General features: G+C 37.0%; 1 protein-coding gene across 2 annotated transcripts in view; it reads right to left on the bottom strand.

The window, feature by feature from the left end:
- Positions 1–27,850, bottom strand: part of MAN2A1 (mannosidase alpha class 2A member 1) — a 118,590-nt gene that overhangs the window by 73,393 nt on the left and 17,347 nt on the right. For both annotated transcript variants that reach the window (XM_015653535.1, XM_033520317.1), the window contains exons 3-7: positions 21,866–22,010; positions 9,690–9,861; positions 7,828–7,955; positions 6,336–6,509; positions 5,227–5,413 (exon numbers count right to left, since the gene is read on the bottom strand). In XM_015653535.1, coding sequence (XP_015509021.1) covers positions 5,227–5,413; positions 6,336–6,509; positions 7,828–7,955; positions 9,690–9,861; positions 21,866–22,010 — 806 coding nt within the window. The remainder of the gene's footprint in view (positions 1–5,226; positions 5,414–6,335; positions 6,510–7,827; positions 7,956–9,689; positions 9,862–21,865; positions 22,011–27,850) is intronic.

Genomic DNA, 27,850 nt, shown 5'->3' with positions numbered 1-27,850 from the left:
TAGGACAGTCTGGATCAATTTGTGCCTGTGCCAAAACTAACCTACAATTCAAATTATATTTACCTGCTTTATATTTAGATAATAATCCTAATCCTCCCAGCCCCTATTTACAATAACAAGACAGCTCTTCCCACCCTCTCTGGCACTTTCTTTGATACTTTGCTTCATATCTTCATGTCCTTGGCAGAAAAACTGCCCACAAATTAATCTCGGAGGAACTCCAGCTTTGCAAATAAAATAAATTCAGGAGGAAGTTTGCTGCTAAAAATCACTGTTCTCCTTTCAAGCAGCTTCTTACACATCTTAGAGCCATCCCTCTTGAATCTTTGAGTCCTGAAAAATTAAAACCACTGCTTTCATACTTTTTGCCTTAAAAAAACCCAAAAAAACCAAACAACCCAGAAACAAAATACTCACACATGCATACACAGAAAAAACTGCAGAATTATGCTTTGGCACCTACTAATTCTAGGTAAAGTACCAGTTCCACAGCAGCAATATATAAAGAATCACAAGTCTGATAAACAGGTTACTGTAAAAGTACATTTTCAACCCTCCCCCTCCAAGTCACCATTACCAGCATCTTCAGATGCTGACACCTCTAATTAAAATCATGTCAATAATTCTCATAGAAAATATACACCATAGTAACATATTTCAGAAAACAGAAATACAAATGTCAAGGCTTTAAAGAGAAAATAGCAGAAAATTCAGATTCTAATGAGGTTCTTTTGTTTTTTCATGTCTTATTAATAGATGATCTTGCAAAATCACCTTTCAATTCATACCCCTGAAGAAATGCTGTATAAACATTTATGCAGAAATTCTAAATTATGTGTTTGAAACACCTATTTCTTTGAAGAGCATGTCACGGCTTATTCATTTATCTGATTGCAGAAGTCCTGTATAAACACAAGATCTGAATGTATTCTGGAGGGAGAAAGGGGCCACAATATTAAATTTAGTTAAGAATCTACAGAGTTCTAATGAGACTAGAATTTACCAAACTAGTAGCTGGCCCCCCAATCCCCTATCTATTAGTGAATTTATAGTTCAGATCACCTATCAGTAATTTCCACAAGTTTCAACAGGCTGTAAAATTTAAACACAAAAGGTTCCTCACCACACAGCTACCAGAACAAGACTTGGCAATGCTTCCTTCTAAGAAGCCAGTCTAACTCAAATTTTCCATATATAGTTATGGTTGAAAACACAATTTAGTGTTGAGTCTCTTGAAAAATACAGGTTACAGTTAACAGGATATTTGACTTTCACATCTCTCTTCAAAGTTGTCCTCTAGTTTCTTTCCAAATAACCTGCAAAATCCATCAGTAGGGACAGCAAGATCTTTGTCCATTGCAAACCACTTTTATTTAGCAAAAACACCAAAGAACATCAATTCAGGTACAATCTTCTAAGCTTCTCTCAAATAACTTCCTAAATCATTCATTAATACAGGAGTGTGAAAGTGCCAGCAGAAAGCTCAAAACAGAGCATGGTGAAGACAAAAAAATATCCCTGGAGAAAAAAAATATTCCAACAAGCCTCATAATTTTTTTCCCTTTGTTGTTCCCCAGTGGAACAGAATTAGATACATTTTGACATGCTTATCCTGCCTCACTGAATGAAAATCTGAAAACCACACAGGAGATCAGCCATGATAAACTTTTTGGTTTCAAACTTTCAGATTATCACCGAATGCTTGAGACCTTTCACAAATAAAGAAAATCCTTTTGTATTGCAACTTCTTTTAATGCAAAAAAATAAGTATTTGAGTAAATAAATACCAAAACAAGAAACATGGCTGCTTTTGCCACTTTCTATTAGGAAAGAATTCCTAAATTAAATTAAATTCCTTCCTTAAAGGAAGAGGAGCAATCACTGAGGCAGGCAATCACAAACATTAACCACCACATGACCATACAATGTGACCATAAAGATAAAATAATGAAGGGCAAAACTGGGCTTTTGAACAGTAGCTGGTGAAGAGGAAAGCGTCCTTTCCCTACTTCTTCTCTGAAGCACACAATTTGCAGTAAAGATTCTCTCTTATTTCATGCTTGGGAGAAAGAGAGAGAGACACACCGAAATAAACTGTGCTTCTGCTAACAACCATTTCCATTCAAGGGAAAAAAAACCCAAACAACCCAGGGAATGGGAAAAAATTGACACAAAAGAAAAAAAAACCCAACCAAACAAAAAAATACTCAGCTGCTTTTTCCTCCTAGTGTGAACTTCACATTTCAGCATTCAAACATATGGATAAGAATGCAGCTGCAAATCAGGGCAAGTGCAATAGTAGTCCTTATAACCTAAGATGTTATGAAGCTGAATTAAACAAATACAGGTTTGCTGCTTCATTCCCTCTTACCAGGTCCCCACTTAAGTAGCAAGGCAATGAAAAATCCAACAACTACTAGCCTGAAGTTTTCAACTCAGCATCTCTTTAATATATATGTAAGGCCATAATAGTATTGAAATCAAAAGCAACAATCCCAGCTGGGTATTCAAGTTCTGGGTTTTAATAATTTTGTGGTAGCTTTGGCATTGAATATAGGTCAGTAATCTAAACCTGGTCTCTAATCCACTTTTTTCAAAACCATGAATGTCCTATATTTTTCTAGTCTTAGCATTCAGAGGTAAGAGGTTGACTAATTAGTGTGCTGCAAACCTACAACCTTGAAAAACTTATGATGTAAAGATAAAGATATGTAAAACTTACACATCTCCTCATCATAAAAATTTTAAAACCTATTACAGAGGTCAGATCAATAACGTTTTGGTTTTCTACAATATTCCAAATTTTTCAAAAAATACATGTAGTGTTTTAGCATTGTCCATTAAAACATTACTGTGTTTTAGTGGATTTGAAGCTAGACACTAAAAGTGAGGTTCCAGTGTCAAATGTAAATAATCCAAGATTCCAATTCTAAGGCCAAGTGCTAGTTTTACTTTCCCTTTAGGTATAACATACTGATGTTTCAACTCCCTGTTTGACACCAAAACTGCTTTTATCTAAATAAAGGTGATGCAAAATATTAAGTCTCAGAGACCATATTGAGACAATAATCACTTCAACTTGATCATATGTTCACTACATTCCTGCCCCATTTATCTTACTCTTATCCTTTGGTATGTGAAAACCCATTTCTTTTACAAGGTCTAGTTTAGATTGTTATGCAAAGGTTGAATCTTGGAAGCACAGGGATTAAGAATAATTAAAAACCAAGACCCTTAAAAAGACTATTTCAAGCAGACACTCTAAATTATATTTATAACATCTATGCTTCAGGTATTCGTTAAACAAGCTGATGCTCTTCTGCAAATATTTGTCTCAGCTAATTGAGATATGTAGTCAAGGTTTTTCTTTTTACAACTTTGATTTGATGACATATGAATTTTCCTTCATATATAATAGGCACTGTGTGTGCCACAATTTCTCTACATTTCTCCTGTCACCATCATATTTCTTTTCTCTACTTTAATAAAACCCCCTTTTTCTTACCATCATTCCAATTTCTACCTTTAAATACAGCAGTTGTAATGTATTATGTTTAATTTTGGTTTTATCTTCAGTAATATTTTCTAACTGTGTGTTTATGTGAAGTTTTCATGATGCTTGTCAGAATTTTTACTCAGAAAAATAAGCAATGCATACTTGACATGTAGAAAAGCAGTGCGTCATCATCACTTTAAAACTTCAGCATTGAAGACAAAAAAAGTCACCCTGTTCTCCTTAAAATATTTGTTACACTCAGTGATTTGCACAAATTACAAACAGCTACCTCTACATTTTACTCTGGAAACCTGGTATAGTGTGAAGGCTGAAGACAGCAACAGGACCATAGAATACCATCATTTTCTGGAAAAAGCTTTGGCAGTTTAACTAACTCCCCTTTCATTGTTTTTTTCTTTTTTTCTTCCTTTACTCCCCCTCCCCAACTCCCTACCTCCACCCCCCAACCCTGTCACCCAAAATTGAGAGGCAGTTTTGTAGAAGTGTAAATTTTTGTAGAAGCCTAAATTTTACAAGCGTAAACTTGTAGAGGTTGTAAATTTGTAAATTTAACTGAATCAAATTTACAACAACAAATTAACAAAACAAATCAGTGTTTCTGATTGAGAACTAAAACTGAGGTTAACAGGAATTTCCACTCTGGGGACAAAGAAACAGGAAACTTCAGGTTTACACTTCAGGAAACTTAGGCCAAATTTTTCAAGGATATACCATGGAAAATATTCCACTCTTTGTAGTTACAGCACATCAGTATTTCATGCTGCCCCTGAAGTGTTCCACTTGTAGGGGACAGATCGCTGTTCATAAAATTCACAAAAACCACAGTAAACCAGTAAAATGAGTTCAACCCGATAATCAGAAAATGTCATTCATAGATTGACTCACACATCATTAACAGAAAATTTTTAAAAATGCCCCTTGCTGTGGATGCTAAATGCAAAAAGAACAGAACCTGTGTGAAACTAAGTCACAGACTTCTCATTCTGGCCTGAGAAAGCATGAAAAAGAATCCAAACAGTCCTTAGTAAAGGACGACAATCTTTTCAGATGGTGTTTAGGAAACAGTCAAGGAGTGATGTTACACTTAACCATAACCAATGATGGTAGACGTGTTGCTTTAATGACCAATGAGAGTTTTACCTCTCGAACTTTCTCAAACATGTCTATAAAAGAAGATTGAGAATAATAAACTCTGCTCTCCTGTTCAACTCACAAGAGAGTCTGTGTCGTTCTTCTTACCATTCCCAATAGAGTGACAGCTTGCTAACTCTAACTTTTCCTCTAATTTCATTGACAGTTATGTTCCCAACTAAGAAGCAAACACAAGGTTATTGTTTAGCCATGACAGGCTTATTTTAAAAATTTGCACTGGTTTTGGCTGGGGTAGAGTCACAGTAGCCAGTATGGTGCTGTAATCTGGATTTGCTCTGATGACAGGGTTGACAAAAGAGACATGATTTTGTTATTTCTGAGCAGGGCTCACAGAGCCAAGGCCTCTCCTCTATGTCTCCATGAGTTTTCTCATTTTATTATTCTATATCTCTTCCCCATGCCACCATGGTGACAGTGAGCTTAGCAGACCTGAGCTGCTCACTGGGGTTGAACCACAATAGAATTAAATTCACTAAGCTGTGCCAGGTGTCATCTTTGACCAGCATAATTACTTATTTTTTAAGGTTATCCCCTTGAGGAGTATGTAAAAACTGTACCTGTGTTGAACATTTCCAGCATGAATGGTTTCTGGTGGGACTCTCCAAGGGCAACTTACTCTTCCTCCAGGAAGCCGCTTGAAATCAAACTGGCAGCAGATCTTCGGATCTGGGCCACAAGTATGAGGAACATCATAGCTATAGAAAGGCATCATATGACAAAGAATATCTGTACTGGATCCCAAATCTGGAATTAAATAGAGTGAAACTTAAAAATAAACCCTCTCAGATTTGCCAAAAGTAAATCACTTCCACATGCTCAGTCCAAGGATTGCATTGGAAAGATACCACATCAGGACAATTTTTTTTTATTGAATATCCATAGTTTGAGTCTATTTTTGTATGTACCTTATATGTATAAAGAAGGTAAAAACAGAGATAGAACAAGATTGGAACGTGCCAGTGAAGCCCCAGCTTATTGGGAAAGGCAGGAACAAATGTTAGGTGTGTTTAACCCAGATAAAACTTGTGATTTTCAGAATTTTAGAAGTAATAAAACACATCCTTTATACTTCAAGTGGATTAAAACAATTTAAAACAGCTAAACATACAAACAAAACAAAGAAAAAAACCAAAAGCCAATCACCCTACTGTCACTGCTTCATTAGCACAATATTTGAATTGGTTGAAATGTTCCTCCTCCTACACATTTTTCCATATAATAGGAAATAAAGGAGTAGGAGGAAGAAAAAAAGTAAAAACAAGTAAAAGAATTTTTCACCCCTTTTACTTATGTATACTTGCAAGGAATATGAAAGAATGGAAAAAAACAAGAGAGGATAAAAGCAAAAACAAAAGTGAAAAGAAAGGAAGATCAGAGGAACAAAGGCAATAATATTGCATTTACATTTAGTGCCTTTCCTAACTCACAGATATTCCCATTTCCCCTTCTGTTATTCAAAGAAGAAAAAAAACAAACAAAAATCTCCTAAATTTAAGCTAGATGAAAGGCTGTTTTTTTAACAGAATTCCAAGTTTAAAATTTTCAGGTTTAGAAAAACTCTGCTAAATCTCTTCTGGAAATATTTCCACAGTACTTATTCAAGTGCTCTTCATAATTTATCTGTATAAATTAAGAAAATAAATTGACATAAAGGAAAAACACATACCCCAGTTCTGTCTCCAAAAAAATTCTAGTGTCTTTTTTGTTGCAAAATGTTTTTTTACTGAATAATGAACTCTCTGTATAAGCATATTGGAAAATCCTGTGCGCTTCAGAAGATAGGCCATTGTTGGTGAATGCCCAAATGGATCAATGGCCCATCCAGCCTTTGGTTTTACTCCTGTTGACAAAAGAAAAAAGAAGGGAAGAAAGTTTCCACTCAAAGAAAGTTATTCCAATAATTCAAATGAAAGTACGAAAGATAACATTTCCAAGATGATATACCCAGGTAAGTATTAACTATTAAAATAGTACTCCTTGTTGCTATACTGTTTCAAATTTGCATCAAACATCTTTATTTGGAATCATTAATTAAAAAACATCCTCTTTCATTTAAAGTAGTTTACAATGTTACAATCAAAAAAAGTTGAAAGAAAATGAATGGATGTGGATGGATAAATGCAGTAACTTGTTGACATTTCAATGTTATTTAAGTAATGGGGTTTTTTTTGCTTCAGAACTATTTTTTTTATTATTTATTAGTTTGTTGATCAATAGAATCATGTTGATTAATACTCTCTTCTCACTGAACTTCATCCTAGTAAATAAAGAAGCTACATCTAACTCTTGTTTAATTAACATCAACATGATTCCTTTGGCACTTTTTACTGTCGTTCCAAAAAAAAAACACAGTAAGGAATGCATTACTCTTTTATTAAGTCTTCTCTTCCCCCTCCAATTAAGTCAAGCTGTGTTTATGGAAATTGCAATCTAAGAAAAACAGTGAAACAGCTTTCCAAAATAATTTCAGTTAATTGAATGAAATCATGTCAATTTATTATTAAAATCATTGTACAAGTATTTTCTATATAAAAAGGTTTCTCTCTTCTTACGGAACTAAACAAAAGAAGATCCCAAAGCCAGCAAAACAGTTCAGCCAATGTAACTGCTGTCAGTAATTCCTCAATTCTAACATTGCTATAGGTTTAGACTTTATAACTACTACTGCTGCATATCATTTATTTTTTTTAAAGCCTTACAGGAGAGAAGTTAATACACACAGAGCAGGCAGAATAGATCCAAGCAGATAAAAACTGTATCAATTTTTAAGTTGTTTTAAAAATTTTGTCATGATTTTCAAATGACAGAAAAGACAATTAAATCCTGTTAAGAGCAGACATAGGAGCTAAAATTCAGCATGATCTAGCGTTAATATTTGGCTATGCCAATATAATATGCATGTCTATACTGATCAGGACGAAGTGCTGTGGCATAAAATTATTCAAATACACTTTGTCCAGGAACTTTTTATCTGCAAGCAGGAATGGCAAATAGCAGACTTGATTCCTACAGCTTCCTGTAAGTGGTCTGATTTAATGTTTCAGGAAAGCTGAGTAAAAAAAGAGAACCTTCTAAACACCTCAGACTTTTAAAAAAAAAAGTATTTTCTTATTGACTCCTTATATTAACATAATTAAATTTTAGATTCATATACATACCAAGGTTCTTTTCTAGCCACTGGTGTCCTTCTATCAATTGGTCAATTAAAGAAAAATAATGAGCAGAAGCTTCATCAGGCATGACCCACCCTCCTGTTACTATTTCAAATTGTCCATCTTTTATTAACCTGAAAAATAACATAAATAATTTTCAGAATCTTCCATATGAAGACACACTCTTAAAATAAATTTCTGTATACTCAACAGGCATTTACCAGAAATGCGATTCCAAAATCTAAATTGTTTATGGTACTTCCATCACTTGCCTATATTTCTTTAATCAAGGGTAAAAATGAACTGTTGAACAGTGAAATATTTAATGTCCCTGTGCAATGAAAACCAACTCTACTGCACGTGCCAAATTAGATTTTTATAAAAATCAGTAACAAGGCTGTCTTCTGTACAGCTTACAAAAATAAAATATATGTGCCACAGCACTGAAGGCTGACTGAGCAAGATGCTTATACACTCAAGATGCTTGCACATTTCAAGCATTGCTAATCTTTCCCCATCTTTGATCTGATATTCTTTTTAGAGTTTTAGAGAGCTGATAGATCTTGGAAGTTTATTGTATTTATAAAGGCTTCAGAACATCTCACTCATTAAAATGGCTTCTTGAAACAGGTCACAGTACAACCCAGTCTCTATTATCAGAGAACATAAAAATGGCTCTCCCAACATCAGATTGTCCCTACAGTTTCAACACTTACATTGTTCACCAGTGTAGAAGTGCTTAATGAATTCAAGAAAAAAACACGGTGAACTCATAAAAAGTTAGTCCCACCACAGATGATACCCATAAGAGTAATGAAAAGCATGCAATAAAAATAATCTCAAGTGCAGCTTGAGATTCTCTTCTCCAGTCTTCTCCAGCCTCAAGTGCAGTTTGACCAATACCTGACTCCTCTGAAGAGAGGACATAATTCCCTAGTGATTATCATTTACTGTTTACTGTGTTCCAAGAGATATTTTTAATGTCAAAAAAATGCACAGCTGTGCTATAATACCCACTCTACATAAACGTTTTAATAAGCAGGTTTTTAACCTAGATCCCAAGATTTCCACCTTTACCTAACTTTTGCAGCTGTGAAGATGTCACAGACTTAATGCAAACTGCAACACATGCACCTAAAAGAGGGGCATGAGAAGGAGACCATCACAAGGATGAGCTAAGAACTGTCAGATCACGTCTTAAAACCAAGTAAAAATAAGGAAAAAGTTCCCAACTTTTTAAAACTCAAAACTAGATCCATATTGCAAGTTCATCCAAACAGCCTGCTTCCTTGTCTCAATGCCTATGCAAACCTTTTACTTCTATATTCCATTTTGACTTGTGATTTTAAAAAAGACTAAGAGCCAGGGGAGTGGAGTACGTATGATTTTAACATTAAAGCAGCTGCATGTTTATAAAAAGCCTTTGTACTTAAACATAAAAGAAACTCACAAATTTTTATTCAAATAAAAATCTTACAAAATTCTCATATGTGTTATAGCAAGGAAAAAATACCATATATAAATAGCTAATATGAAAGATTGTATTTATTTTATTGCAAATTCCTTAGTGTGATTTCAAATAAAGATTATGAACACTACTCCTTTACAATTTGTGTTCATGGTGGTACATGGGAGCTTTTAGTCAAATTTTTAGGCAATTCAGTAATTTGTCTCCACTTCTCTGAGCAGATTTCTAGTTTGCAGCTAGGAGAAAACCCAAGCCCAAAAAGTCAGAGCTGAAGCAGTTGATTATTACAACTGTTCTGCATCACAAGTGATATCTCAAGTTTACAGGTGTAAAATCAAATGTAGTCAAATACACAAAGTCTCAAAACAAGATACATGGAAGAAAAGTTCACTATTCAAACCTTTTAACAGCATCCTTTTTTTGGCTATCTATTCCGTCCCACCATTTGGAAAAGTAAGAAATCTCAGACCATAAAAACTTCCTTCGGTTGTCTTCTTGCAGTTTTACAACCATATTATTTAAAATATGCTGTGTCTGATCTCTGAAGTAATCATCAAAAGTCTTCAGCCAACCTAGGAAAAAGAAAATATGAAACAAAGCCTGTTTAGAGAAACGGCTTCTTTGTCTCTTTAGAGAAGAGTCTCTAAGAGAACTGTCTCCTTCTCACTCCCCAGAAAAAGCTGAGTAAAACTGTTCTTAAAAGGCTGACCTTTACATTCCATAGACAGCTTCAAGTGCTACATTTCCAAGGAGTTTCTTTTTACAAAGAGTACAGATATTTCGTAAATGTGTAAGCATATGGAAATCATTAGGCTTTTCACTTTCTAATTTTTCTATGCTTTTCATAGTAGCAAGTTTGATCAACAGAATACATGGACTCAAATAATTGTCCTTCAGTGAGATGCAAAGGAAAAAGAAATTTTAAACACATTTTCAGACTTTACAGCCTTACATAAAATTCTTTAACCTCTTCATAACCTCTTCTTGCATGGGAGTGTAGATGCATCTTTCTTCATAGAACCTGTAACTATAGCTGAAAAAATTAAGTCTTTCTACCTCTAATTACTGTAAAGTGTCACATTCCTACTCCTACCAGCTTTTGTCATGTATGCACATTTTAAGATTTTGTGAAAGCTTCCACACTCTGTGAAGACTGCACTCCAGACAAATAACAGAGCAAAAGACTAGTAATTCCACTCTTATTTACCAATTCAGTTCTGCAGAGCCGCTGCCATTCTAATAGTGCCAGTCTGCTTATAGGATACAGGATTAGGCTGTTATGGAATGGAATTATATTGTTTCAAGGAAGTTACATAAATGCAGAAACTTTTACTACGAAAAAAATCATTCTCAATTTTAATTAAAAAAAAAATTATAATTCAATAAAATGTGACTATTGACTCAGGAAGGATATATCATACTTTATTTAGGAATACAAAACCTCAAACATTCTTCTTAGGTATATGCAGAGCTACTGTTTTTAATTTGCAAAAAAAGAAATAAAACTGTAACTCTCCAGAGGAAAAGTTCTAGGTTCATTCTAGTTCATCCTTTTTTTCTTTTTACAAATGTTTAGCATCTAGAAAACTCATCATCTTTGATACAAGTTTCTGTACAGATAGACTAGTGAGGTCTAATCTGTCTTAAAGGAGAAAAAAGCATTTTGTCAAGGTAGTTAACATGAGGGCTTAAAGTGTAAAATCAAAACACTCTTTAGAGGAATAGAAATAGCTTAGGACAAAAAAAACAGCTGACAGTGAATTACTACTATGCAATAAAGACTGAAAAAAAATGTGATGAGCAATCTGAATTTATAATCAAATTTTTTTCTGACCTCTTCCCATTTCAGTCTGGGGTTTTTTTCTAATAGACGGTTCCACTCAAAGAATTGAGATCACATAACAAATTATTCTTTCTCAATTCTCATTTACTTTTCAACAAATCAAAGGAATATGTTACTGATAATTACATTTAAAATATCCATGTATTAGACTACCACTTTATAGCTTTATATTAGAAATTTCTTTGGCAAGAGAGGTATCATCCTAGCACACAAATAAAGGAGGATAAATTAAAACCATCCTACGATTTTCCTGTACAGAAATATATCAACATAATAAACAATTTAAAAATATTTTTATATTGAAGCAATAAAAGCAAATTTACACTAAATTATCTTTCTGAATCATTCTTTAAAATGCTAACACACCAGCCTAACTAAACCACCAAGTGAAATGTCAAAGTAGGTGACAAATGAATACAGTACGATGTAGGAAGAACAGTGTTATAATGAAAGATTGTTTTGTTTTAACGTACTCAATTTATTTAGCTAAGGAAGATTGTAACATGGTTAACACACTCAACTGAATACACTCCAGAGAATCCTAGGAAATCTTTACAGATGTTTATAGATTTAGCTGAAAGCCAACAGAAAGCCCTCTGAAATGCAATTACAATACATCTATTTATTTATTAATTGAACAGAATATTCTGTATTGAAATGTGCCTGTAATGATCATCTAGTCCAACTGCCTGACCACTTCTGGGTTTACCAAAAAAATGTTAAGAGCATTATCCAACTGCCTCTGAAACAACCTCCCCAGGAAGCTGCAGAGAGCAGTGAGGTCACCCCTCTGTCTCCTTTTCTCCAAAATGGACAAACCCAGACTCCTCATCTGCCCCTCACAGGACAGCCCTTCCAGCCCTTCCACCAGCTCCCCTGCCCTCCTCTAGGTGCATCCCAGCATCTTCACATCCTTCCTAAAGTGTGGTGCTCTAAACAAAATGACTTACAGAGACTCTTAAATTTTGCATGGAGACATACAATAAAAATTTTAAAATAAAAATTGATTTTAACAAAATCAAAAGCTAAACAAAATAACGGATAAATAAATGTACAGTCGCTAGCTGGAGTATCATTTCACACCTCAGTCCCTAATACAACATAAGAATCTACAACTCAAGTTCATTCTTGTGCTTATCCACAAACTAAGAATTTGTTACTAGGCTGAAAGAAAAGGTCTACCCGTGCATTTTGAATGGGAAACTTTCAATACAAAGACAGCTTACACATGAAAAAATTAGAATAGTTTGAAGATGCAATTACAAGACTAAATATGATATAAACAGCAAAATACCACTTGGCAGTTTAAATGTACATAAATCCCTTTGTCAGCATGAAAATCACAGGATCACAGAATCACTGAGGTTGTAAAAGACCACTGAAATTATCAGTCCAACCTCTGACAAACCACCACCTTATAAATCATACCATGACACTGAGTGCCACATGCAGTTTTTTCTTTAACACCTCCAGGGATGGTGACTCCACCATTCCAATGTTTAACAAATCTATAAATAAGAGAAAAAATAGTACTGTCTTTGATATTATTATGCTAGACTTGACTTAATGCATATTGAGGACTTTGCCAGATAGTTCCATTTTCTGCCAGCCCATGTGATAACAACAGAGGGTACACACTGCTGAGCTGTTTGCCTTTTGATTCTCTCTCATGCTTGTCCTCAAAAGTGTGTAAACTTGCTATCTCCCGCTACTTCCACAAGATTTATCATCATTTTGCAGCTGTTTGTATCATTGATTTTTTCCCCCACTGTAATGTAAATTTACTTGGCTCGACAGCAGACTCCAAGAATCATGTATGAATGTCAACACAACTCATTGCTCTGCAAAAAAATCTGGAAACATTTAACTAACTAGTTTGCCACTATTCCTGCCTACACCTTCAAATTCTTTCTTGAAGCTCAACCCGTTCCTTGCATTAGAGAAAGGCAGTCTTGTGTCTACCATGGTTGACAAAGATGTAGAGATAAAGGGAAACTTTCAGAACAAAATCAGAACAGAAGTTGACAAATTAGCATTATTCAAAATGTAACTTTATTAAGCAAAAGCACCTAACAATATGACCATAGCAAGAATCACAAATCTATTTCTAGCAAAAGTGTTTAGGTACTGCTTACATATACCTGGTTTTTTACATTTGCATTTTTTTGTCTCTTGGTTCAAAATTAACCATTCAAATAAAACAAAGCAGGCTTTTCAATTGCTTACTTCCACAAGTCACCCTCCAATGTTTAAGGGGAAAGGTGCCTTTAAAAATATTTCTTGTTTCTGATGAAGTCTGTTTTAATGAAGAAGCAGACCTCATGAATTTCTGAAATATTATGCCAGTATATACTAGATCAATGCATTTTTTATAGAAGTTTGCATCTCTGATTTACTTTTCAGGAGATCATAATTAATTTCACTGAGTCTAAAATTCACACATCAGTGAAACTTCTTGCAACACAAGAAACTTGAGTAATTTATTGATTTTATGCTAGTGTTAAGTAAAACCATTAAATTTCAGCTAGCACTATACAACTTTCCAGAAAACAAGAGCATTCTCTTTACAAACATATTAGTGGAACTTCAGTTCTTGGTCTTTAAAATGCACACCCAAGTTAGTGAAAATTATCAGTAATTTTTAATTTTTTTTTTTTACATTTATGTTTGATTCTCAACTAACTAGTACATGTGAAAAGACAGTTAAGTGATTGTTTTGATAGTTGAGGAAGTAAAAATGTATCATAAACTGCAAGGATGTCCTTGTTAATTACATCCAAGCTCCACATAATGCAACAGTAAAAGGTTTTCATAAAACAAAAACCCCTCAAAAATCCAAACCAAAAAAACAACAACAAAAAACCCAAACAAACAAAAAAAATTACATGCACCCATGACTTCTATCCTCTAAAAGAAGAGCTCTAAAGAACTTAAGCATGGTGAGCATGTATCTTTAATTGATCATACACAGGCAATGACAATAAGGCAAATACTAGAAATAAATCTAAAGGCTAAGTTTTAATTTACATTTTAGAAAGTATCATTACACATGGAAATAATTTGGCCTTAGCTCCTTTGTAGGTTCAACATTTTTAAAAACACCTTATTTTAAATTAGAGAACACACACATATTTTTATTTTTTTTTTAATTTAGAAGCACTGCATCATCATTCTAAGATGTAAAATACAGAACAGACAAGCAAGTTAATATTTTATGGATGTTTCTGACATAACACTTTGGTGCTAATTTCACCAAAAAGTATCTTTTCAACAAAAATGAATGACTTACAGACAAGACAGTGAAACAAATTTGAAAAACCTGATGGTAAGGCAATTTCAAATTAAAACTAAAAGCTGTATAAGATTGTTTCTCATTTTTCTGTTTCAGATAGTCAAATCAGAGAAAGAAAGTTCCCTGAAACTTTCCAGTGTTAAAGCATTCATTCTGATTCAAAAGAAATTAGATAGATGAGCTTCTTGTTCCTGCAAAATAGGTACCAAAATATAATAATTTATGTAGAAGATACACTGAAATTAAAGAAGTATGGCAGCGTATTTACTTTTCCAACAGCATACCTTAACTTGTAAAAGATCTCAGCTCAAGGTAAAACAAGAACCATTTGATTTATCAGGCTTAATTTCATAAGCATAATTAAAAACTCAAATGATTGCACATTTCACAAAAAGTAAAATCTACCACTATCTGTGAGGTACTACCAAAATTATAATTAGGTTTCTTACATTTTAAATCCTATGCTAGATCTACTTCTGCTTTTGTACATATCAAGTTTTCTGCCATCATAGCTAAGATGGAAAGGAAATTTCTACTGATGAACAGTCAAAACTATCCTTTCAGTCCTGTCAATTTTCAAAGGAACTGTACTTCTTCTGCAAACATAGAAATATTGTGAAATAAGAAGGTATAAAATTGCTTCATTCAGCACACCAAAAAACATTTGTGAGCGGCCCATTTCTTGTATTTTGGTGGGTTAGACAACATTTTAAGCAATATGTGTTCCAAATATGTAAGGAAAACTAAGAAGTCATCAGAAGCACATATCAAGACCTGGTCAACAGAAAAGGCGCGTGAAAATCCATGGTGTATTAACAGCATCAAATTTAAGTTAAGTTTTCTCATGTCTTAACTGACTCAGGTCTATACAGATTTCCTCCTGAGAAGTGGAGACTGTCTTAAATAATAGAAGGTGATTAATGTGAGTGGTAGCAAGGCAAAGTTACCAGTGTTATAGATAATTGATGAAGTGTTTAAAAGTAGCATTTAGTTCTGACCTGTGTGCCCATACACTTGCATGTGGGTGGAGAAGCAACAGAAAAATCTACTTCAGTCACTTCCAATTCCACTTAAGTACTGCTTATACTAGGTCTTTAACAATCACATTCAGCTATGAAATACTCATATCTGGTACACACATATTTCAGAAAGCTCACGGGACTCAATTTTTAAAGAATTTAATAAGTCGTTATCAAAATTATTAGAGATCAATAGATGGTAGAAGTGTATTTCCATACCTCTGGTCATATCTAAACCTCATCTTGCAAGTCCATCTGTGCTGGTTCACAATCTTGCCATCCCTGAGCAGAGCTCTCCCCTCTGCATTTCAGCTGCCTCCTCCACTCCAGGCAGCCACCAAAACCACAAAAACCAAGCAGGTGAGAGCCACCATAAACTGGCACAGCAGGTCATATGCTCTCTCCTTAATCTACTCCTGACAGAATTGCCATCTATCTGTGATAGCTATAATCTCACACAACAACCAAACTTCTCTCCATGGTTTAATCTGTACTGGGTGAGTCCTCCCAAAATCAGACATGCTATTGAGGTGTTCAAATCTCTATCAACTGCCAGCAACTAAAGACAATTGTGCCACACTGATCGAAAGTCTGAAGGGGACCCCCTCTCAACACTTACTTCCCAAAATATGTAAACACAGAGAGAAGCACAAAAAACCCAAGTTTGCAGGTCATGGTTAAATTCACACAGAAGCAGTTAACCCAGATTTAACATCAGGAAGTTAAACCTTCAGAGCACCAGCACATTCAGTCATCCCTCCAAAAAAGGTGGAACCCTAAACCCACAACCTTCCCTACTGATTGTGTCTAACAGATTCACAAAGTGACTTGGACTGGAAAGAAACATGCAATTTCTAGCCCCACAACATGGGCAAGAATGCCACCCCCTAGACAAGGTTGTTTCAAGGCCTTTTCTTTGCCTTTGAGCTACACATTCTCACTAGCATAACTGGTTATATGAAAAGTTAAAGTAGCATCAGATGAGAAAACATAAAATCTAATGAAAATTTAAAGCTTCTGCAACTAATATAGTTATACCTTTACTGACCCCATTTCTTGGTAAATATCTTTCACATACATTGTTACACTGTACGTTCATGATGACTTAAGCTTTTTTTTTTTTTTTTTGAGAAGGCATCTCCTTTGCATAATGCTTTTGGTTCTCTGTGGGAATAAGGTAATAGGGGAACTGAACTGGCTGGGATGGATAGTGGCTTAGCTTGGGTGGCTTGTACAGAAGGCATAAACCTGAGACCTGGGAGGCAGGATACAGGAAGGATGGAAACGAGGATGCTACTGGGATCATTCCATATCAGGCCATGTTTCTGGTTCTGGCTCTCAGTTGGTTCAGGATCTATCAGATATAATGTCCCAGGTCTGTGTTTGCGATTGGACCCCTGTTCCCAGCTACCCCTATATATTAAGGTCACCACACCCCTTGGTCTTTGGAGCTTGCCCCCAGAATGTGCAGTTTCTGTGGTTTGTTATTTTACCATCATTGAAGTTTTATTTTCCAGGTAACTCCACCATTCTCATCCCTCTATTTTGCCACACTCACCCAGCCAGACTGGACTCAGAGTCACAGTGAGACAACTGTGACAGGAGATCCCAGATGTTACAGATATATTTTCCTTCTTTCAAGTGCTTGTTAATATGCAATTTCATGCTGCAAAAAATTCCATTAAGGAATGTCCTTAAAAAGCAGTATGAAGTCATGAGATTTCCGTAACACCCTTTGCGAAAGCAAACAATAACCAGTCTCACATAATCGCCTTTGGTGAAGGAACTGTTTACTTTTCCCAGGGTCCTATCTCAGTTTATGTCTACTGAATATCAACTGAGAAGCTTGAAAAATTAGAGAGATATTTAGATTGTATGCAAGAGAAGATACAGATTTCTTCATTTTAGTTGCTGCTGGTGGAAGCCAGACATGATTTTATTGTAAAGGCATGAAGAATTTACATTCTAAGAGTGAAGACTCAGGAGCAAAAACCAGATACCAGCAAGAAAATCACCTTTCAAAAGTGAATGACAATAGCATTAAGACTTCAGGCAAGCTCTCGTGAACATAATTCAGGAAAAAAAAGTAGCAACAAAATGATGGGATACAGCTCTCATAACTTCATAGAATTTTTCAAACCTTGTCATTGAAGGAGCAGTCACAGGGAGAACTTCTCTCAGAGATAAAAGAATAAGCACCTTACTGTAGATCTAATTTATGACTCCCTCCAAGACAAATGTAATAAATGCCTGTAAAAATCCATCTCTGAAGCTATGCTCACTATGGCCTACATCCATGTTTGGAAGAGGGACAGAGCAGTGCTGGAAAGGGCAAAATAGAATCAGATTAAAGTTCCTTAAATGGAACTCCCAGGTATACCAAGAGGCCTCACTCATATGTAAAATTAAAAAATAAACACATGGCTAACATACCTCCTAAGTAAAGAGGAAATTCCATGATTGATAACACAAGAAGTTAAACAGGAAAAGATATTGGTAAAGTTACCTCTGGTTATGGAGCGGTATTTAGACTTTATCCGTCTTACAGGTTTTGTAATTTTAGTTGCTCACAAACTCCTTGGGCAGGGGGTTGGGAGGATGGGTGGTTTTGGTTGCATTTTTTAAGAGGGATTTTTTGGCTGATGCTTTAGATGTTATAATTGTTTTTCACCTGGAATCCAGTTTTTGGTTTGTTGTTGCTGGCGTTTTGGAAGATTTTACTTGTGTGCTTGTGGGTGTTCTTGGGTTTTTTGTTGTGCTTTTTAAACACAGGCCAAGAACCAAGAAGCATGCCACAGAGAGGGTCTTCAGATCTAGAGAAAAACCTTGTTACTCTCTGACTTTCCAAAAGGTGGTATCATATTTCAAGCATCATGGCAAATATAGAGTAAAGTTCAAGGCATTTTTCACTGAATGATCTTAGTAACTCTCATCCTTATTTGGAGACTGAGAAGAAATGTTGTGGGAGTTGGTCAGGCAGCGACTGAGTTGGCCCTGACTGACCATGCAGACTGCATCAACTTAAGGCCTTGAGAAGTGGAGAGCTAAGGAGGAGAACATCTAGATAAATTATGGGGAGAAGCATAAGATTATGGTATAGTTACGTTAATATGGGTTACATCATAATTTCTATATAAGGTTATGTGTTAATGATAAGTTCGTTGCTTTTCTGTATATGGTTACATTGTTGTTCACAAGTTCTTTGCTCTGTTACCAAGGTTATATAATGCTCTGTTCCCTGTAATATTGGTCTTCTGTTGGCTGCCCACCCCAGAGTTTTGCCCCCTGGGGCTACTGCTTTTATTGACTCTATTAAATTGCTTTTCAGGCAACCACAGTTGTACTCACTCCTTTTACTTCACCAGTAGCCACAGTGGACCCCTGGCAACGGTTGTCTTGGTCCAGCCGGTGACCTAGCCTTATCTCTGGACTGTGACAAAAGTGCCAACCCTGAGTCAGGGTGTTCCTCAAGTGGGGTCAGCCAGACTGTGACAAGATGTGGCCACCATCCACTATTTTGGGGACCCTTTGTATAGAAGCAGCACAGAGCTATTCAGTCCCCTAGTATCAAAAGATATACATCTAAAAATCTAGGGGCTCTGATGAATTTCTGCATACCTGCTATTAATGGCCTTTGCTAGTGTCCAGCTGAGCCAACAACAGCCTCCAGACTGCACAGCCTCCTTGGAATACAGTGAGGAGGAATATGGTTTGTAGTGACATATGGTAGTCTCTACCCAAATAATCACAGAATCATTTGGGTCAGAGAAGGCCTCTAAGAAAATCAAGTCCAATCATTAATCCGGCACCACTGTGTTCACCACTAAACCATGTCCCTAAGTGCCCATATCCACCTGCTTTTATGAACACTTGCAGAAATGGCACTTCTCTAGGCAGCCCATTGCAATGTTCAAGCACCCTTTAACGGAAAAAATTTTTCCTAATAGCCCATCTAAACCTGCCCTGGGCATAACTTGAGGCAGAGTTGCCTCTTGTAGTGAAACTTGCTACATGGAAGAGCCCGATCCCCACCTGACTATAACCTCCTCTCAGGTAGTGGTAGTAACAAGGATCCCCCTGAGTCTCTTTTTGCTCCAGGCTAAATACATTCAGATTCTGCATCAGACTTGTGCTCCAGACCCTTCACCAGCTCTGTTCCCTTCTCTGGACACGCTCCAGCCCCTCAATGACTTTCTGGTCAGAGGGGCCCAGGACTGGACACAGCACTCCAGCTGCGGCCGCGGCGCTGCCCAGCACAGGGGGACGCTCAGTGCCCTGCTCCTGCCTCTCTTATACACATCTAGACCCAGGACTGGACACAGCACTCCAGCTGCGGCCGCGGCGCTGCCCAGCACAGGGGGACGCTCAGTGCCCTGCTCCTGCCGCCCCACTATTGCTCACACATGGCCAGCATGGCCCAGGCCTTCTTGGCCACCTGGGCCCAAGCTGGCTCACGTTCAGCTGCTGGTGAGCAGCACCCCTGGATGCTTTTCCCAGTTACTAAGATCATTGGGCAGCTTTCCAGCCACTCTTTCCAAGCCTGTAAGCACTGCAGGGGTTCTTGTGACCTAAGGGCAGGACCCAGCATTTTACCATGTTGAAACTCATACAACTGGCAATGGTCCTTAATCAATCTGCCTGGATTTCCTTGTAGAGCAATACGAGTAGTGGTTCAGTAAACTCAGAGAACTTGAAGTTCTCAGATTCTGTAGAACAAAGGCTCAGTGGGCCATTTTTCATAAACAGAACTGGTGCTACAGCGTGAACCAAATCCTATTAAAGCACCCAATGCCAAAGCTTCTCATACATAAAAGGTGTTGCCTGTTGTTGTGGTTTAAGTCCAGCTGGAAATAAAGCCCCATGCAGCCACTCCCTTTCTCCAACCTGCTCTGATAAAATGAGACAATAAAACTGGAAGAGAGAACAGAAGATATAAAAATAAAATAAAACCAAAATTAAATTACTAGAATCTGCAGAAAATGTATCAGTAGAAATTTAGATAAATAAATAAAATTTTTAAATAATCTAAAAAAATAATAGTGTCAGAACAGTGAGCCCGTACTAAACCTCATGATTTGAATAGACACTGGTGAAGTTATCTGCAAATCTCTTCACAGCTTACCTCAGGATATTCCCTTGCAGCTCCTAAGCCTCATGATCTTGAGAAGTTACCTCAGCCTGAATGTGCACAGGGTGTTTGTTCAATTCAGATGAAAACATTCTAGGAGGACAGAAGTGACACCAGGCAACTGGCATCTAGTGGACTGCCAATAGTCCTGTATTTAGGATATGATTCCAACAACTTCAGCAGAAAAAAGGGGGACAGGTAAACCCCGCATCCTGTTGTAGGAGGCCCAAGAGATTTAGGATTGCTTTAGGATTGCTTTGATTCATTATGTACCTGTACAGAGTTGCTTCTTTCTAGGGAAGTTTTTAGGAGAACTACAACCAGAGAGGAAATAAATGGGCACAGGTTCAAAGACAGATCAATAGATAGGTAGACCTAGGTTTATACTCTGATTATTTTCTCTTAATATTTTTATCATATCTATGCTGTATTTATTTACCTGTCATAACTGGACAATATAGTAATTCTACATTCCAGCATTCATTTTCTTTGAAAATGCTATATACATGCAAATAAAAGCCATTTATTTTCAAACTACTATACCTTCACTCAGATCCACAGTACTTCATACAACAAATTAAATTTTAGAGAGTTATACAGTAATAAAATTTAATATCACTTAAATTGTGTGTTTCTGTGGTAACAACCAGTGCTATCAGCCTCTCCTGGTCAGTGTACATGTACTAGGATCACAGTGTAGCAGTATAATTTGCTTTTTGGTAAATTTTTCCCACAAACTCATTCCAAAATAAAGGAACACTTCTCCATTTCATTTATTACACTGTAAACTGTAAACCCATTTGGGAAGAAATGAAATTATGTAGGCATACCTAGATTTCTGTTTAAATCTAGACTTTTCATTATCCTACTATAGGTTGTGGCTGTGCACAAAAAAAGAAAAAAGTGTTAAAAACTTCAGATTTGCCACTGTCACATCTTCTAAAAGCACATTTGTTTAGCACAGACTAAGGGTTAATTATCTATGACAGTTCAAAAATCAAAATAAGAATTGATGGCATTTAATGCAGCAATGGATAAACTGAATAGGTTACCTGTTCAACACTGAAGTTCTGTTCCAGTTAATAAATTCAGTAGACATACAACTAGCATCATAAAAGTTGTCATTGGAAGTCAATGGCACTTGGATCATACATCTGCTTAACTGCCTTGCTAGACTTAAATCTAGCATATTAACTGGTATGCTTCAAAAATACCCAAATCTTAACAGAAAAGGCAATGCATTTCCTAATCCAAAAGCCTCTAGATCCTCAAATCAATAAAATAAACATATTACCTGGATCATTATGTGAGTGAGGCACAACAAAAACTTGAAGTGGTTCATTGTCCCATTCATTTTCATTGTATGTGATATCAAATCCTTGTTTCCAAACGCCACCATCTGGATTATCAAAAGGAAGAATGTCATAGACATCCAGCATCTAAAAAAGAAAAATTAAAGGAATATAAAACATGAATTTGCAGAAACAGTTCTGCTATCAAAGCTGTTTTCACCTAAAATGGATCAGCTTGTTCATTACAGAGGGAGGTATGACATGCCAAATGAATAGAAAACTGACAAATGAGGGCAAGTTTCAAATTACACTATGAAGCCCAAGACACAGCTGCCAGGAAGAGAAGCATTTGGCATTCTCTGTTCTGAGGAAACTGACATTTACTAGATGAACAGTAGGTATGAGACCCTTAAGTCACAAAAATTATGGCATCTTACAAATTATGGCATTGGGCAGAAGGGTATGAAGAAGATTACACAAAATAATAATACAGTACACTAAACAGGAGAATGCAGGAAATGAAGAAAATAAACTGAGCAAGAAGGAATGACAGCATGAGAGAGATAGAGGAAATGTCAAACTCAGAAAAAGGAACTGAAAGAAGCCATCAACAAAAAATCTTGATAACTATAGCCAATTGCTGTAACAAAGCTTCTTGTACATTTCCTGTTGCCTAGTACAACAACTGTACAAGGAAGGACATATTTCATTTGTCAACGCAAACAAAAAGGCTACAGATAAATAAACCAACTCTAGAATTACCATAACAAGTTCCTATGAAACTTAGGGAACAAGATACAGATTCAAAGAGAGAATACTAATATCAGATTCAAGTGAATTTATTTTTTTTAAGGCTCTGGTTTTCTCTTAAGAAAGAAAACAAGATACAAACATGGATTGACATCAGACAAGCAATTCCTGACATTCTAGTTTAACAACTAAAGTTTAATCAGTTCCAAACCCATGATAGAATACAATTGTACACCTGACGAACTTTCACAGAAACCAATTAATCTACATGAAAAAAGGACTCCTATAGCAGTCATTTACTACTTCAACACCACAAGAGTTAAACCTTCCCAGTGGTAAGGTGCTTTATGTCCTGCTAGGAAAACTAAGACACTACAAACATCTGAAACAAATACCTGACAAAAGAAATTAAGTCCTTGCAATTGTTGACTTTGGCTTCCAGCCTGCTGATCTCTTGTTTTTCCTCATGTACAGAACACAGGGAGAAATATAAATATTATGGGTGAAGATAAAAACAGGGAACACTTATCAATTTTCATCACAGAAAAAACAGACCTGATTTTGGGAACATTAAATTAATCTGTTGCAAATTAAAATAGAATTGGATGGTGAGAAATCAGTCCATAATGTTTCCCCTCTGACACTCTCTGCTCACATTTTTTGCCTGCTCCAGCATGGGAGCCACAAGCCACAGCACATCAGGAACTTCTCCAGTGTGGACCCCCACAGACTCCAGTTCCTCCTGAAAATATCTACCTACTCTGGCATGAGGTCCTGCATAGGTTTCAGGGAAACACTTGCTCCACTTGTGGTCTTCCTAACTTGCTCTACTGACTAGAATGCTTTTTGTGAATCCTTCATCAAAGACCATGGTGCCCACAGAATGGCTTCTCTCCCTTTTTTTAGCCTTATATACCACACCGTCAGGCAGCATTTTGCCCTTTCTTAAAACCCATTCTGCCAGAGGTACTACATGCTTTGCTGATGGAGGCTGTGCCCAGAGCTGGGTCTGAAGCTGTCTGGCACAAAGCAGGGCTGGCCTCTCCTCTCCAGATACTGGAGACTGTCACTGCCAGCACCTGGACACCTGCACCCAGAGCATTCCACCCTCACCTCTGTGAAACACTTACTTACAAACAGTCAATAAAAGATATACTCCTCACATACTCTTCACAAACTTCACTTACATTTACAAAAAAGTCCCCAACATTTCCCACACTAAAATCAAAGTGACATAAAAATCCTGAGGAAGTGGAAATTCTTACACACACCTATGGATGCTGAATGCAAGAAGTCAGGCAGGTAGCACAGTGTCTGTGTGAAACTAAGCCACAGAACTTTCTCACTCTGGCCTGAGGAATCATAAAGAGGAATCCAAACAGTCCTTAGAGAAGGACAACCACCTTTGCAGGTGTTGTCTCCTTGTTTACTTGCAAGAAACAGTCAAGGGGTGTTCCTAACTGTCCAATGATGGTGATGTGTTGGTTTGATGACAAGTGAGTTTCACCTTTTCAGACCTTCTCAGAACTGTCTATAAAAAAAGATCTGGAAAAAAAAAAAAAGGGCTCTCTTTTGCAACTAAGGCTAGAGACTCTGTGTTGTCACTTTCACCGTTCCTAATATAGTGCGACACACACCCCCATACAAGGTAAATCTCCCCTCCTTCTTCTTTCACCTCATAAGAACAACAAAAGAATCCCCAGTTATTTCACTCTGGCAATGTTCAGTCCATGTTTGGACCATCACCATTCCCTATCTCTTAATCCTCAAGACTCAGATTTTGGAGCTTAAAAGAAGAGCAGTGGGATGACCTTGGATGGGTTGGAATGTGACAGCCAGAAAAGGTCAATCCACCACAGGCCTTTAGCTTAAGATATAAAGGAAACTAAGCAACGTAAGAAGGGAATACAATGCAGTAATCCTACATCTAGCAGAGCCTCAGCTGGGCCTGCAATGTGCCTTAGATATCTATAACCAATGAGAGTTGTACACCAGACATCTGTGGCCTGTATGTGATGAATTTGTCACATCACTGCTACCCCAGGATTGCTTCCAATACTTTAGACAATACTGATTAGTGGAAAACACGGGTGCAATACTTGAAGATCTGTGCATTCTGTACTGTCAGCTTGAAAGGCCCAAATAAGGGTTATGCTGAAGTTGGCTAGCCTAATAGCATATATTCTAAATACACTGAGGCTAATTTATATAAAGAATAAACAACACCTATTATATAATAGATAATATATTTTTATTACATATTTTCTAAATATGCTGTTTTCTAAAATCTGAGTTTGAAGAACCATATTTTTTCTCTGCACCATAATGTTCTGAAGAAAAAGTGCCTGCATTGTAAATTTGCCAGTTAACATTAAATGGCTTTAATACTGATAAACTCTTTGAACATTTTGACCATGAAACTATTACTTGATTAAAAAGTAGTAATTCATGGAATTCCACACATTCCTGTGAGTTTTTCTTAGGGATGAAGCCTGAATTTAACAAGTAACTTTCTGACTGTAATTTTTACAGTCATAACATTCATAATTTTTTCCCTGACATCTACAGCTTTACAGCTATTTCAAACTAAACTGACATGCCTATGAGCTCAAGAGACAGAAACTGCACTTCAGGAAATAAATCTTGGAATCCATACCAAGAGTTGTCTGAAATAACTGTTTCAATGACCTGACCCATCATCTAGAGATGTTTGCTGTCTTGCAAAGGCCTGAATCCTGGATATTGTAGAGGAGTTGTCAAAACTTGTCCAGTTCAATGACTACTATCCCTTTTTGTACTTCCATGTGGGTATTAGTGATACTGCCAGAGGCACACTGCATCAAAACTGACTGCAGAATCCTGTAGGTAATCAGGATCACAGTGGTGTCCCTCTTCTATCTATGTGTGAGGGGAGTAAAAGTGTGAGAGGAGGACACTGTTAATATAGATCAATAACTGACCTCAGAGTTGGTGTTTGGGGTTCTCTGACCCTATTTTCAGATCTGTGTCTGCCTGGGAGAAATGAGATCCAACTAAGGGCAGCAGAGGTACCTTTGCCAGGAAGACGGTTGAACCATTGAGGACAGCTTCTGGCTCAGAATAAAAGGAGACAGAGAGAATCAACAGCAGCCTGGTGAGGGAGAAGTGGTCAGGAATGATGTCACATGGAAGGATTTTTTAAAAAACACAGTATAAGAAATAATAAAACAGGATCACCTCCAACATTTGTAGATAAGCAAAGAAGTACCTACCAGGTACAATCACACAGAAATCCCCAGAATCCTTCCTAGGAAATTAGCATGCTGGGGTGCCTCTCTGAAGGCTTCCTGGCTTGTATCAGAGACAATGTGGCCAGCACAACCAGGGAAGTGATTGTCAGTACTGGGCACTGATGAAACACCTCAAATCCTGCATCCAGTTTTTGGGCCCCTCACTGCAAGAAGGACATTGAGATGCTGGAGTGTGTCTGGAGAAGGGAACTGAGTTGGGAAAGGGTCGGGAGCAGAAGTCCAGTGAGGAGCACCTGAGGGAGCTGGGGGTGTTCATCCTCGAGTAAAGGAGGATCAGGGAGTCCTTATTGCTCTTTACAGCTCCTTGAAAAAAGGCTGTAGCAGGTGGGGGTCAGGCTCTGTTCCCACGTAACAAACAACAGGACAAGAGGAAACAGCCCCAAGCTGTGTCAATGGGACATTTAGACTGAAGATTAGGGAAAAAATCTTCAGGGAAAGAGTGGTCGAGCATTGGCACAGGCTGCCCATAGAAAGGGTGGAATCACTATCCCTGGAAGTGTACAGAAAATCATGTGGATATGGAGGTTAAGGACATGGTTTAGTGATGAACACAGCACTGCTACATTAACAATCACACTTGATTTTCTTAGATTCAATGATTCCAAGGGTAAGAAGCAATAGAGAACATATGGGCAAGGACTAAAAAGCAGAACACTTTTCTACCTTGTCTCTTGTTCTCTAAACTACTTTTTCACTCAGTGATTTAAAAAACTTTCTATTTACACACTTACACTTTTTCTATCTAACTTTAGTATTTGTTCTCATGTATCACTATGAAAACATGTCCATGAATTTCATATTATATGAAATTCAGTGGTTTTTGTGAATCTTATAACTAAGTATTAAAAACAAGGGCACCCACTCTGTATCTCAGACTCTAACATCTGCCTCTCTCTTTTTTAAAAAAAAAAAACAATAAAAAATCAACTCAAATCTTTTCTTGGATTACTTTTTAAGAAGGGTTATTTTTCTTTCACTCATGTTTTAACAAACGAGGCTTTACAATATTAATTTTCCCACTCTTTCAATTGAAACTTAAACATCCACTGTAGTGGATGTCTGCAACAGGCCATCTGATCAGGGATAACAAGCGGAGCAGACCCTCCACAAACATTTGCAGGGCCTGATCCCCATGGGGAATTTCCACGACCCTGTTACATGCTCAAGGCAGCACAGCTGGGCATAAGTCATCCAGAAGGTTCCTGGAGCACAGCAGTGGTATATTCCTGATCCAGGGGACCAAGAGGTCAGCGAGGATAGGTGCTCTGCTGGACCTCTTACTTGCCATCTGCGAGGGACTCATTAGGGCTGTGAAGCTCAATGGCAGCGCTGGCTGACCATAACAACCATACAGATCATAGGACTGTAGAGTTCAGGACCCTGAGAGTAGGGAGGGGGACAAAATACAAGATCACATCCATGGACTTTGGAAGCACAGCCTCTGGACATTTTGCTGGCAAAATCCCACAGCTTAAGGCCCTGGGATAGAAAAGGGACCCAAGAAAACTGGTTAATATCTTCTCTGGTAATAAGGACCACGCCCTCCAAATTGAAGTTCACCCCAACAAGTAAGAATTCAGGCAAAAATGTCAAGAGGCCTACATGGATGAACAAGGACCTCCAGTCAAAACTCAGACACAAAAAAAGAAGCCGACAGAAGGTGAAGAGAGAGACAGATAACGGGAATGTGGTGGACTGACCCTAGCTGGATCTGAGTTACTCACCAATGCCCTCTATCAGTCTCCCCTGCAAGTAGGCAGGGGAGAGAAAATACAATGAAAGGCTCATATGTTGAGATAGAGGCAAGGAGAGATCACTCACTGATTATCACCATGGGAAAACCAGACTTGACTTGGGGAAATTAGTTGAATTTATTACTAATCAAAAGCAGATTAAGATAATGAAAAGTAAATTTTAAAAACACCTTCCCCCAGCCTTCCGTGCTTC

This window comes from Parus major, chromosome Z (assembly GCF_001522545.3).
Source record: "Parus major isolate Abel chromosome Z, Parus_major1.1, whole genome shotgun sequence".
In the NCBI taxonomy this organism is placed as follows: domain Eukaryota; kingdom Metazoa; phylum Chordata; class Aves; order Passeriformes; family Paridae; genus Parus; species Parus major.
This window is presented reverse-complemented; position numbering and strand designations above follow the sequence as displayed.